We start from the raw sequence: 14,291 nt of genomic DNA on the forward strand, positions 1-14,291 counted from the left end.
TGTTCTTTCAAACGTCTCCACTTTTTCTATACTTCTTTTTAAACTGAAGTGACTAGGCTGGCACACTGGCTCATGCCTATACTCCTAGTACTTTGGGAGGCTGAAGTAGGTGGGTCGTTTAAGCTCAGGAGCTGGAGACCAGACTGAACAAGAGTGAGACCTTGTCTCTACTAAAAATAGAAATACTAGCCAGGCATTGTGGCAGGTGCCTATAGTCCCAGCTACTTGGGAGGCTGAGGCAAGGGGACTGCTCAAGCCCAACAGTTTGATGGTGCTGTGAGCTGTGACACCACAGCACTCTACCCATGGTGACAGACTAAAACTCAGTCTCCAAAAAATTAATTAACTAATTAAAATGACGAAAGTGGGATACTAGAAAATAGATAATTTAAAAATAAACACAGCACAATATTAACATGGCCAAAAAAAAAAGATACTGTTTGAAAATAAAGAAATCAGCTGGCTCCCACTCTCACAGCCACTACAATACACTGAGCTCCATACAGACAGTGCTAGGGCAAGTGAGAATCGGACGGGCACTGGGCCTCACTAAGGAAAAATAACTAAACATAGGCAAAGGAGATCTTAAGAAGCCAAGAAGCAGAATGTCATCATATGCCTTCTTTGTGCAAACTTGTTAAGAGGAGCACAAGAAGAAGTACCCAGATGCGTAAGTCAATTTCTCAGAGTTTTCTAAGAAGTGCTCAGAGAGGTGGAAGACACGTCTGCTAAAGAGAAAGGAAAATATGAACATATGGCAAAGGCGGACAAGGCCCATTATGAAAGAGAAATGAAAACCGATATCCCTCCTAAAGGGAAAACAAAAAGAAGTTCAAGGATCCCAATGCACCAAGAGGCCTCCTGTGGCCTTTTTCTTGTTCTGTTCTGAGTGTCACCCCCAAATCAAAGGAGAACATCCCAGCCTATCCATTGGTGATGTTGCAAAGAAGCTGGGGGAGATGTGGAATAACATTGCTGTGGATGACAAGCAGCCTGATGAAAAGAAGACTGCAAAGCTGAAGGAAAAATACGAAAAGGATATTGCTACACACCAAACGAAAGGAAAGCCTGATGCAGCAAAAAAGGGAGGCAACAAGACTGAAAAAAGCAAGAAAAAGAAGAGGAAAATGAAGAGGATGAGGAGGAAGAAGATGAAGAAGCTGAATTAAGTTGGTTCTAGTGCAGTTTTCTTTTCTTGTCTATAAAGCATTTAACCTCCCATACACAATTCACTCCTTTTGAAGAAAAAAACTGATTGTGAAGCTGTGTAAGATTTGTTTTTAAACAACAGTGTCTTTTTTTGTACAGTTAACACACTACTGAATGTGTCTTTAGATAGCCCTATACGGGTGGTATTTTCAATAGCCACTAACCTTGCCTGGTACAGCATGGGGGTTGTAAATTGGCATGAAAATTTAAAGCAGTTTCTTGTTGGTGCATAGAACAAATTAGTTATATATGGGGATAGTAGTTTTTCATCTTCAGTTGTTGCTGATGCAGTTTATACAAAATAATTGTTCTATTAACTGAATACCACTCTGTAATTGCAAAAACAAAAAGTTGCAGCTGTTCTGCTGACATTCTGAATGCTTCTAAGTAAATACAGGGTTTTTTATTTTAAAAAAAAGCAAAGAAAGAAATTAGTCAACTGTGTTATGGTCCCTTACACTAAGCTAGAGAACAGAAAACAGAAAAAAAAAATCACAATCTCAGAACTTTCAAGTTACTTCTCTAGGAGAGAGTATCTTGTTTCCTTGCAAATCAGAACACCCCAATTTTTGCAGCCATTGTACCTTTATAACTTCCCACTCCTAAGCAAGACAAAGCTTCCCTAATACCACCCAAATAGCCCTTCTTACTATGAATTAACTGCAGTTTTCTCCCCAGGACAAGCAGGTGGCCTCCATGTGGTTTTTAACTTCTTAGCTAATGTCTCAATTTTAGTAGAGTCCATTGCAATTGCTTATGCAATTGTTAGTAATATCCCCTACAATCCTTAGTTCCTTTCAAGTCAAAGTTATCATTTTTCTGAACTGAAGAAAGAGAAACAAGTTTAAGAAAAGATTAAACTGCAAAGCAAAGAAAAAGAATTCTATTTTTTAAACTAAATTTAGCCAATGAATTAGTTTTTCCAATGTGAGCAAAATATTTGCATTTAAAATAATTAAGTAATACATGTGAACTGCACCATAAAGAAATTTCTACAAAAAATTAGATTAAAAAAAAAAAAACAGACAAAAACAGAACTAATGAGATCAAAAACAGAAATTTTTAAAGTGGAGATAAACAATTACAAAATGCATATATAGAAAGCAGAGGGTTATAATCAAGGGAAAAGAAAATAAAATCTGTCCTCCAAAAAGCAACAAAGTTATAAAGGCAAGATACAATTTTATTTTGTGTTTCTTCTTAAAGAAAGCAATAATGTGGTTGCTTGAAATTAATCATAACAAAGAGAAAAAAATGAGTATCATACCATCAATGTACATGGAAAGGTACCAAATATCAAGGGCTTTTATGAGAAAGTCTTCTGGAAAATGGTGGATTGAGTAAGGAATAAATAGGCACATAAAATCCTCTGTTATCAACAATATACTCCAAGTTCGTGGGTCTTCACACCTCTCTGGGAATACAATGAACAGAAAGCTATACCATGAAAATGCAGGGAAAATGCTGTATGAATTACTTCTAGATTTTGGACCTGAGTCAGGGCAGTAGCTAGCAAAATTCTAAGGGGTTAAAGTCCACCCCATACCCAAGACCAAAATCTACTCCCACCCCACCTTGACTCAATGGTTTTCTCCCACTGTGGTGAGGATGGTTTTGGAAAAGCTCCTCAAATGCCAGGAAACACTGTAATACAAAAAGAAAAAACAATTCATAAGTACCAAACCTTAACTAACATTCTGGCCTCCCTCTCAAGGAAGATTGATATAACAGAAAATACACTAGTCTAGGATTTAGAAAACCAAGTGTATTTTGCTTATTCAGCATTCATTCTAAAACTTTTGCTCTAATTTCAGGTGACTGAGGGTGTGTGGGGTGGATAATAGGCAATCTCTGCTAAATGTTACTAAGCTGGTAGGATATAAAAGCCAGAAACTGCTGGTGGACATCTCTACCACTAATTGGGCTGAAAATGAAGCCATCAGAGAAATTAGCAGAGCTAAGGAATGGAAAGAGACATTCCTGATGATACAATTTAAGAACCCAGCTCCAGTTCTTCCTAAAGTATGTTTCCCCCTACAGTTAAGTTGTATTAGGTTTCTATGACTGGCAAGTAAGTCTGACGAAGACTCCTGGGTTCTAATTCCATACTGAACCTGGCAAGCCACTCCCAATCTACTGGCCTTAGTTTCCTCTTTTATAAAAAAGGCTAGATCTGGGGGTTTTCAAAGCTTAATGCAATGGAATTTTGCATTTTTTAAACAAAATACGATTTTGCTATCAAAAATAAAAATGTCTTTATTAACATAAATGTATTTTATAAGATCAAATTTAGAACATCTACTTTTGACCAAATCAATGAAAACAATGGGTACTTAACTTTTGAGATTTTAAATAAAAATGACTATTACCATAAATGTATTTTATAAAATCAAATGTATAATATTTACTTATTATGACCAAAATCAATGACAACAATGAACGGTTCTGATATATACAAAACTTTAAAACTGGATACTAATGGGAAAAGCCGAACGCTTTCTTTAGCCTCTCAAGATTCAATTTATTTCTATATTTTGTTTCAGTTGCACATTATTGAGAATTCTGATTAAAAAAAAAAATTGCAAAGAGGAACATATGTTTTCCACATCTGCCTTACCCCACATACTACTTAATTAAGGATAAAGAAAACCTTTAACTTCTGCACAAAAGAAAATTAACTTGACAAGTTTTTTTAAAGGGTCTCTAATTGGTTGAAATTTAGTACATAAGCATGTATGTTGATTCTAAGTGTGTGTGTTGATTTTTAATTTTGTAATAACTTACAATTCATTTAAAAACCAAATCAGAATTAAAATGTTTACAAAATCCGATCAGTACCTGCACAGAACTCTAAAAGATAAATCTCTGAAGTATTTTAAAAATATTTTTTAGTCTGACTCGTATACACTCCTTGGATTATATAGGATATTGTAATGAAGTATACAAAAAATTCTAATTCTGACTTGGCACCCACAACACAGTGGTTACGGCGACCACCACATGCACCGGGTGACAGGTTCGAACCCGGCCTGTGCCAGCTAAAACAACAATAACAACTGCCACAAAAAATAGCTGGGCATCGTGGCAGGTGCCTGTAGTCCCAGCTACTTGGGAGGCTGAGGCAAGAGAATCACTTAAGCCCAAGAATTAAAGGTTGCTGTGAGCTGTGATGTCATAGAACTCTACCAAGGGCAATAGAGTGAGACTCTGTCTCAAAAAAAAAAAAAAAAATTCTAATTCTTTTTTTTTTTAGTATTATTATTATTATTATTATTATTATAAGCCTGTTTTAAAGGAAAGAAAAATTTCACCAATTTCTATTCAGGATTTTAGAGAGTTTTAAATATAGACAAATAAGTTTTTTAAAGTATTATATTAATCTATTTACTCTGAGAACCAACTTGATGAAGGAAATCACAGAAAGTTCTATGAAATGTTTATTACATAGAACATTTAAGATACAAATAAGTAATTCTTCATCTTTAACCGCAAGAAGCTAACAGTCTAGTAGAGGATACAACATATTCATTCATTCAATGTGAGTGTCTCCTCAGTACTACTAGCCACTGTGTAAACAACTGGGACTAAACAGTGAACAATTATACACATGATCCCTGTCCTCATAAATTTAGACTTTAACCTAAGAGCAGTAGACAACCAATGAAGAGTTTTTTTAAAAAGACTATTAAGATTAGATTAACATTTTTGAAAGACTAGTGGCTATGATGTCGAAGTTACTATAAACTGGACAGATCAAGACCCAACAGCAGACCAGTTAGGAGCTACTACAATGATGACAGTGGCTATAAAGTAACAGGAACTCAAAAAGGGCAACAAACTTAGTTGAAGTATAGGGAAACAAAAAGGCTCGGAGAAGTAACGCTGCAGCTCAAAATTGTAAGACAAGGAATAAGCCAGATAAGTAGAGGAAGGGAATTTGTGCAGTAAGACCATATGAATGGCATGTTTGGGAAACATCAAGTAGTTCTTCACAGTGGGTTTTGAGAAAGGGAAGGAGGGAGGGCATGAGGGGTCAAGAAATAGGGTTCACCTTTTGGAGGCGGGACACAAATATAAGAGGATCCTTATCTAACAAAAGCAATTAATGTAACCTGCTTCTGTGTACCCTCAATGAATCTCCAACAATAATAATAATAATAATGTATATTTTATGCCAAAGTAAACACCTCCAGGACATTGAGAAGTATTTTTAAGCAAGGTGTTTACATGCCTACGCTTTCATTTTAGAAAGATTCTTCCAGGGAGAGTTAGCCTAAAGAAGAATACAACAATGAAGAATAAAGAATGCAAGCCAACACATAATATCTCAAAATCCTAATCTAGAAACTTATCTTGCTTGACAATCAAGTATGGTACAACCAAGTACTCTGAGCTTTAGAAACAAAACAACTAGTACCAAGTTTAGGCCATGCTGTAGTGGAGAAAGAGGGATGGAGGGAGGAGGGTGGGGCCTTAGTGTGTGTCACATTTTATGGGGGCAAGACATGATTGCAAGAGGGACTTTACCTAACAATTGCAATCAGTGTAACTGGCTTATTGTACCCTCAATGAATCCCCAACAATAAAAAAAAAAAAAGAAAAAAAAAAAAAAATGAGGGAGAATTTATAGAAAAAATACTAAAAATGTAATGATGACAGGAGATAGAGTGAAGAAGAGAATACAAAAACTTAGAAAGTGGGGTATTAACAGAGAAAAAGGGTTAAAAATACTCACACTGGTTGCCAATACACAGAGATTCGCCCCTTATATGTAATAATTAACTAATTAATGGTGTTTTTTTTTTTTTTTTTTGGCCGGAGCTGAGGTTGAACCCACCACCTTCGGCATATGGGACCGGCGCTCTACCCCTTTGAGCCACAGGCGCCACCCTTACTGGTGGTTCTTAACAAACAATTCAAATGCCAAATTTAATTTAATACACAACACTTAAGAAAGCAACCAAAGACTAGATTAGAAACAGCAAACTACAACAGAGGACCAGCACTACACTAGCTAGTTTCCCACTGGTTAAAAGAAAGCTCTTGGCTGGGAGTGGTGGCTCATGCACCTGATCCCAGCACTTTGGGAGGCCAAGGCTGAAGGACAATTTCAGTCCAGGAGTTTGGAGACCAGTCTGGGTAACATGGCCAAACCTTGTCTCTACAAAATACTGTTTTTTGTTTTTTTAAATTAGCTGGGCATGCCTATACTCCCAGCTACACAGGAGGCTGAGTTAGAGGATTGCTTGAGCCCAGGAGTTTGAGGTTACAGTGAGCTACCATCATGCCCCTGCACTTCAGCTGGGCAACAGAGCAAGCCATGGGGCAGGGGAGATTCTCCCTAACTGTCTGGTCATTAAGCATATCCACTAAACACCAGGGGTGGAATAGGACTAACGGGATGGGGGAGGGGATTTCACTATTTCACAAAGGTTTCTAATTATATACTGGACAAGATCTTAATTGAAATATAACATACTGAAGAATCCATCTGTTTTAAGAAGATGAATCCTACCTTTCCGGGGTCATCCTTGGATCGAGGCACTTTAAGGAAACACTTGTTTAATGACAGATTATGTCGTATAGAATTCTGCAATTAAAGAAGAAAAGCCAAAGGGTCAAAAGAATCCAAAAACCAAAATCTACCTTTAAAAACAATCAGAAACACAAATAACTCTATACATCGGAATACAATTACAAATAGAATAAGCCTTTAAAATGAACTTCAAATTTAAACCTTTCTGACTTTTGAATTATGAATGCTGCAAAGGAAAATAGTTCTTAGGAAAGTATTTCTAGTAATTCCATAATGATGTAACATATGCAGCATTTCAAATGTTTAAGACCTTTTAATAATGCAGGAAAATACCTGTGATGTATTATTAAATGTCAAATATAAAACTGTACTCATTTTATGACCTCAGCTACGGTATGTATTTTTTAATTTACTTATTCTCACAAATAAGCCAAAATGCAAAATGTCACATGTTATTTAATGTGGAATTTATGGGTGATGACTATTTACTTCCTTTTATTTTTCTGCAAGTAAACCAAATGGTCTGCAAGGCACATGTTATTACCACTTTCAGTTTTAAAAAGATTTTAAAAATTCCATTAGTCGCCAGGCGCAGTGGCTGACATCTGTAATCCTAGCACTCTGGGAGGCTGAGGCGGGTGGATAGTTTGAGCTCACAAGTTCAAGACCAGCCTGAGCAAAAGAGACACCCCATCTTTACTAAAAATGGGGGGGGGACAAGCAAGACGATCGCTTGAGCCCAAGAGTCGGAGGTTGCTGTGAGCCATGATGCCACAGCACTCTATCCAGGGTGACAGCTTGAGACACTGTCTCAAAAAAAAAAGAAAAATTCCATCACTCTATTACAAATGCATATAGAAGCCAAGCAAGGGCCTGGCATGGTGGCTCATGCCTATAATCTAGCACTCTGGGAGACCGAGGCAGGTGAACTGCCTGAGCTCATGAGTTTGAGACCAGCCTGAGCCAGAGCGAAATCCTGTCTCTAAAAAAAAAAATAGCCAGCTGGGGTGGCGCCTGTGGCTCAAAGGAGTAGGCGGTGGCCCCATATACCAGAGGTAGCAGATTCAAACCCGGCCCCAGCCAAAAGCTGCAAAAAAAAAAAAAAAATTGGCCAGTCATTGTGGTGGGCACCTGTCATCCCACCTACTTGGGAGGCTGAGGCAAGAGAATCACTTGAGCCCAAGAGTTGGAGGTTGCTGTGAGCCACAGCACTCTACTGAAGGTGACAAAGTGAGACTCTGTTTCAAAAAAAACCCAAGGAAGTTCTCACCACAATCCATAAAATAGAAAACTACAAGGAAAGATACCAGCTACAAAAAGATAGGAAGAAAATCCAGATTCATAAAAGCAGCAAGAAAGAATAGTCAACTTAAGTAGCAGCAAAGTGCCCTTGGAGACCTGGAGAGACCATGAAACAGAAAATACAATCATGAATAAGGAAGACTATATGACAATTCTTACAGAATCCCCCAAGTCCATATCTCAATTAAATGCTCTAAAATCTACTCCCAAATAATTGTTAGTTCCCAAATAGCCATTATACAAAGGATGGGGGGGAGGATCCAACTGCATTTAGAAATGGCACCCATCAGGGTCATTTTTAAAAATGCCTATGTTAAAGCTTCCCTCTCACATCTCTCACAGTCACAATATAAGAATTTAAAATGTTTTCAAAAGATGACCACAGAATATAAATTCAAATCTATCTTATTATCAAGCAGAAATTAAAAACTTGTGAATAAGAATTCTACTTCATTTAAGTATGGGATATAAACAGCTATGTTTATAAACAATAATGCTCCCTCCCAAACAATGAGAAAACACCAGGTAAGCTTTAGAAAACAAAACAAAACAAAAGGACTATTTTTGAGCAGTATCAGAGAGCTCAAACAACGCTAACTAGACACACAAACTGTCTCACCTTTGGCAGATCATGGAGAAAATGAGCTGGCAACCATCCAAGCAGTTAAGAAAAACATAGCTAACATGTTAAATGCCAAATATAGGCCAGTTTTGTCAGTTTAGAGACACATGGTGCCTAGATACAAGAGAAGTTTAACTGAGAGCTTGTTAACTTTCAGCTCTTCTTCATAGGACTAACTTCACCATGTGCTTGTAAGAAAGAATGCAGGGTGGCGCCTGTGGCTCAGTGAGTAGGGCGCAGGCCTCATATAACAAGGGTGGCAGGCTCAAACCTGGCCCTGGCCAAACTGCAACAAAAAATAGCCGAGTGTTGCGGTGGGCGCCTACAGTCCCAGCTACTCAGGAGGCTGAGGCAAGAGAATTGCCTAAGCCCAAAAGCTGCAGGTTGCTGTGAGCTGTGATGCCAACATTACTCTACCGAGGGCTACAAAACAAGACTCTGTCTTAAAAAAAAGAAGAAAGGATGGGGATAGGGCAGGAGACCAAAGAAATTCCCTCTCGGTGGCACAAACAGGAAAGACATGATTGACAGTGGCAGGAAGAACAAAGACAAAGCCCACTAACCTTTCTTAAATCCTACAAACCAAATCCTCTCACCTATATGACTCTGACAAAGATTCACGGCTTCCAGAGGAAGCAAAGAAACAAAACTTTACTGCCTTTAGAGAGGGATAGAAAACCCTTTTCCAGGATATGAACAAAGATGATCTGCAGCTGGAAGAAAGGTAGAAACAAAATTCCTTTACGTCTGGGAGAAGCGCAGGAAACTATTTGGGGTCCAGGACCCTACACTACTACAATGCAGAAGTCTTGCTACAATAAGGGAAAGGGCAGGAAACTTCCACCCGAAAGTAATTACAGATACAAGACTAATTGGCTGAGGGAAAGAAACACCAAAAAAGCCCTGCCCCCAAGTTCTGGCTTGTGTAAAACTAGGGCCAACACAACAGAAAAATCCTTGCCTCTACCAAAAGCCCAGCAGTGAATAACAAGCAAAACCAGTCTACTGATAGGGAAGGGACAAGAGCATTGAGAGAGACCCTCATTGGTAATAAGCTGGGCAGAGACAATTATAATGTGAAGAGATGAAAAGAATCCTACAGCACCAAGCACAAAATAGCAGGAACCTATTGCAAGAGAAATTAGAAAGTCTGTTATATACTGAGGATAAAGATACCAACAACAAAAACCAAATCCAGCTCAACTTACTGAGAGACTAACTCAACCTCCCACCTCTGAATGTCCTTTTGCATGTATAAATACAATTTACCTCAATCTCTACCATTTTTCTATACATTTATTTGATATTCTGTCAAAAATTATAAGACACAGAAAAGCAAGGGAAAAACTCACTGTCCAGAGATAAAATAAGTGATAAAACCCAACTAAGAGAAGACTCAAGTGTTAGAAATATTGAACAAAAACTTTAAAATAATTATGATCTAGCAGAAAAAACTGGACAACTTGCATAAAGGAAAGGGGAATTTCAACAGAGATGTGGAAGTTACAAGAAAGACAAATGTAAATGATAGAAATAAACACAAAGATTTTCAAAAATCTTCAAGTAGGCTCATCAGTGAACTGGACACACTGAAAAAGGGCTCAGAAAACTTAAGGACAGATCAATAAAAATCACCCAAACTGAGACCAGCACACATGAATGCAAAAATTACCAAAAGTAACAGATCATCCAAGAACTGTGAAACAATACAGGTAATACAAATCCCAGAAGAAAAGAGAGAAGGGAGCAGATGAAAAATGTGAAAAAGTCAAGAATCTTCCAAAAATAATGCAAGAAACAATTCACATATGCAACAATGTCAGACAGCACTAAGCAAAATAAATTAAAATCCACACCCCTACATTCATTATAGTTAAAGTACTAAAAACTAAAATGAAGACAGCATCTTAAAGGCAGCCAGAGAAAACAGAAAGATTTAGAGGAATAAAGGTAACAATTACAATGGACTTCTTAAAAACTATACAAGCCAGGACAACGGAGTGACATCTTAAAATATTGGGGGGGGGGAGGGGTGTGTGAATTATATACACAGTGAAAATATAACTCAAAAATGAGGGCAAAATGAAGTCTTTCAAACAAACACAAGCCAAAAGAATTCACTTCAGCTGGATGACAATGTTATAAAGAAGTTCTTCAAGCAGAAGTATGAAACCAAGTAAAAACTTGCATTTACAAACAGAAATAAAGAGTGCCAGAAATGATAAAAATGAAGGTGAAGTTTACAAATATTTTTTCTTATTTGTAATGCTTTTAAAAGATAACTGTGTAAAGCAAATATAACAATTTATTTTAGGGTAAAATAACACAGGAAAAAAAGAAAAAAGCATCAAACTACAGTTCATCTACCCTTCTTAAAAGTTCAAGACTGTCAAAAGAAGTAACTATTATTTTGTAAATGGCTCAGCAGGAATTCATCACTCTCTGTGGTCTTCCTCCTCTACAAAAAGCTGAAATGAGCTGGCATGATAGCTCATGCCAGTAATCCCAGGGTTTTGGGAGGCCAAAGTGGGAGGATTGGTTGAGGCCAGGAATTCAAGACCAGCTTGAGCAACATAGAGAGAGCCCAATCTCCACAAAAATACATGTGCCTATATATACAGTCTCAGCTAATTGAGAAGATAAGGCAAGAGGATCATCTGAACCTAGGAGTTGCAGGTGGTAGTGCGCTATAACGGTGCCACTCCACTACAGCCTGGGTGACAGAGAAAGATCCTATCTTTAAAAAAAAGAGTTTAAATGTTAGAACTCTTCGAGGTTCTGCCTTGTCCTTTCTTCATTTCTACATTTGCTGCCTAGCCAATCTCATCTACAGCCATAGCTTCAATGACCATCTGTGACACCTAAATCTGTCTAGATGGCTAACACAGACACTTCTCTCGAGTTATTAAATGTATTTCCAACTATCAACTGAACATCTCGAAAAAACCCTCAAACTCAAAATATTTAAAACTCAATTAATTCAATTTTTATGTCCAAAGTCATCTTCCACATGGTGGCAATTATGTCTTCACAATGCAAATTAGATGCTACCCCTTCACTTAAAACCGTTCAATGACTCTTCATTGCACTTAGGATAACATCTAAAATTCTTAAACCTCCAAAGACTCTTCATAGTCTGAACTTACTTGCCATCTACATTCAACAGCTTCAATGTTCTCTCTTTCAAGGCTTTCCATAAATTGCTACATCTGCAAAGATTACTGCTCCCAACCATACTCATCCTCTTCACTTAAATGAATCTACCCAACTTTGAATTAAACATTGGTTCTTCAGGAAAACGCTTTCTGACATTCATAGATTAGGTTAGGTCTCACTATAATAAACTTAATCACTCTGTTTTTCTCATTACACTTGCAATGATTTAATGGTCTTCCTTCTCCATCTTACATTCCCTACCAAAATGTAAATAGTCCCATGACAGTAGAGACCTATCAACCCAAAACCCAGGATGCAATGCTTTTCATACAGTATTCATAAATCTGGGGGAAAAAATACCAAAAGCATATTTAAAAAGTAAAAATATTGGCTCGGTGCCTAAGGGTGCCAGCCACATACACGGGGGCTGGCAGGTTCAAACCTGGCGGGGGCCAGCTAAACAATAATGACAACTACAGAAAAAAAAAATAGCTGGGCATTGTGGCGGGCACCTGTAGTCCCAGCTACTTGGGAGGCTGACACAAGAGAATTGCTTAAGCCCAAGAGTTTGAGGTTGCTGTGAGCTGTGGCAAGACTGTACTCTACTGAGAGTGACAAAATGAAACTGTGTCTCAAAAAAAAAAAAAAGAAAGTAAAAATACCCAAAGACACACACAAACCCAAGACATGTACATACACAAACACACCACAGAGAAAATAATAGATTATTTCAGACCTTATGGCTCAGGTAGTCTTTATCTCAAATAAACCCAAGAAAAGAAGTAGTAGAGAGATAAAAATACAGTAGAATCTCCATAGCTGACCACATCCCTCCATTGACCAGACATGTACCACATTTACTCAATGAAAGTTCTTATGTTAACTATCTCTGTATGTTGACCAGTTTGTTACAGTGGCCCAGGGGTCAACTTATAGAGGTTCTACTGTAACTAGGATTAAACTGATCAAGATGTATTGACTGGCCTTGAAAACCCTATCCCCAAAAGCAGTACTCAAAACTACAGTTTACCTGCACTAGAATCACTTGAGATGTACTTTAATGCAGATTCCTAGGCTCCATCCTGTGGGACTAATTCACTATCTCTGGAGTTGGGACCCAGGAATCTGAATTTTAAAATCATTCTAACTAATTTTTATTTTAAACTATCACCTCCACCAATCCAATCGAGCACTGCATTCCTATCCTATTTGTATCTTTCTTCTACTGTGAGAGTTCTGGTCTCCACCCTCATTCTCCCCAAATCAATATATTTATTCATTTGTTCTACCCTGCCATGCAAATAAAACACTGTCAGAATTGCTTCTAACTTTCTAACTTCTTCCCTCCCAACATTTTCTCTTAGAAAAAAAGAAAAAAAAAGTGCTCTGCACTTGTGAAGCACCACTACCAAAGACAAATGTACTAACTTAAAGATTTCTTTGTCATTATTTTTGATCTTGGAATGTATCCCATGAGGGTATACAATTAAGAGTGTTCTGATCAAAGGTTTCTCCAACCATTTTTTTTTGGCGTGACTATTACTAATCTTATATTATGATAGGTTTGTTTCTGCTTGTACTCAGCTGTAGTGTTTCCTTTTGGCAACCCTTTTGATTTTTAAATATGTAAGACATGTACATGGTTCAAAAATATATTCAAAATTTATTAAAAAGTATACTTAAAATCTTATTCCCTTCTATATTCCCTCTGCTATGGTTCCATCCATTTTCTATAGGTAGTAATATTATATTTCTAGTCTATATTTCTAAATTTCTGTCATAATAAGCAAATACATAATATATACTTTCTTTTTACTCCACACAAACATTAGCATAATACACCCACACACACCACTATCACTGTTTTCATTCTTTTATTACCCTAAACTCCAATAATTTAATGGGTTAACTTTCCTCAATAAGATGAATAACACAAAAATTTAAATTCCTTTTCCTCTGGTTCAGAATACAAAATTACTCAATTATAGGATACTCAAAGAGTTATATTTAATATGTAATCTCCTTTCAATGCCTTGACACAAAAGGGAGTTTTAATTTAAAGCTGTATTTGATTCCTTTTAAGGAATCATGGCAACATTTTCTTCTCCTGGTAGCTTTTGTTGATGGCACTCTAGCTTGGGCAACAGATTGAGACTCTGCCTTTAAAAAAAAAAAAAAAAATGAATGTAACATGCACAGAGACAAAGAAAGTAAATTGAATTACTTGTTGCACAAGATAAATTAGCTAACTCAAATGTGACGATACATCAAAGGACATCTTAAAGAATTCGTTAATTCTAGGACAGTGGTAAGAACAATACAAAATAATACTGGTACATATTGTGGTGCCAAAAAGCAAGAAAGTGCTAAACAAACAAAAAAAAATAGGCCCAACCTATAAGATCTCCCAAAGGCCAAAGCTGCAACAATTTGAATGACAACAGTGCAAAGAATGAAAGAAATATC

At 37.1% G+C, this 14,291-nt stretch overlaps 1 protein-coding gene across 6 annotated transcripts in view; it reads right to left on the reverse strand.

The window, feature by feature from the left end:
• The window catches only part of FOXJ3 (forkhead box J3), a 174,665-nt gene that overhangs the window by 117,550 nt on the left and 42,824 nt on the right, over positions 1 to 14,291 (reverse strand). For all 6 annotated transcript variants that reach the window (XM_053576413.1, XM_053576410.1, XM_053576412.1 and 3 more), the window contains one exon: positions 6,725 to 6,799. In XM_053576413.1, coding sequence (XP_053432388.1) covers positions 6,725 to 6,799 — 75 coding nt within the window. The remainder of the gene's footprint in view (positions 1 to 6,724; positions 6,800 to 14,291) is intronic.

The sequence above is a fragment of the Nycticebus coucang genome, chromosome 22, assembly GCF_027406575.1.
Source record: "Nycticebus coucang isolate mNycCou1 chromosome 22, mNycCou1.pri, whole genome shotgun sequence".
Taxonomy (NCBI): Eukaryota; Metazoa; Chordata; class Mammalia; order Primates; family Lorisidae; genus Nycticebus; species Nycticebus coucang.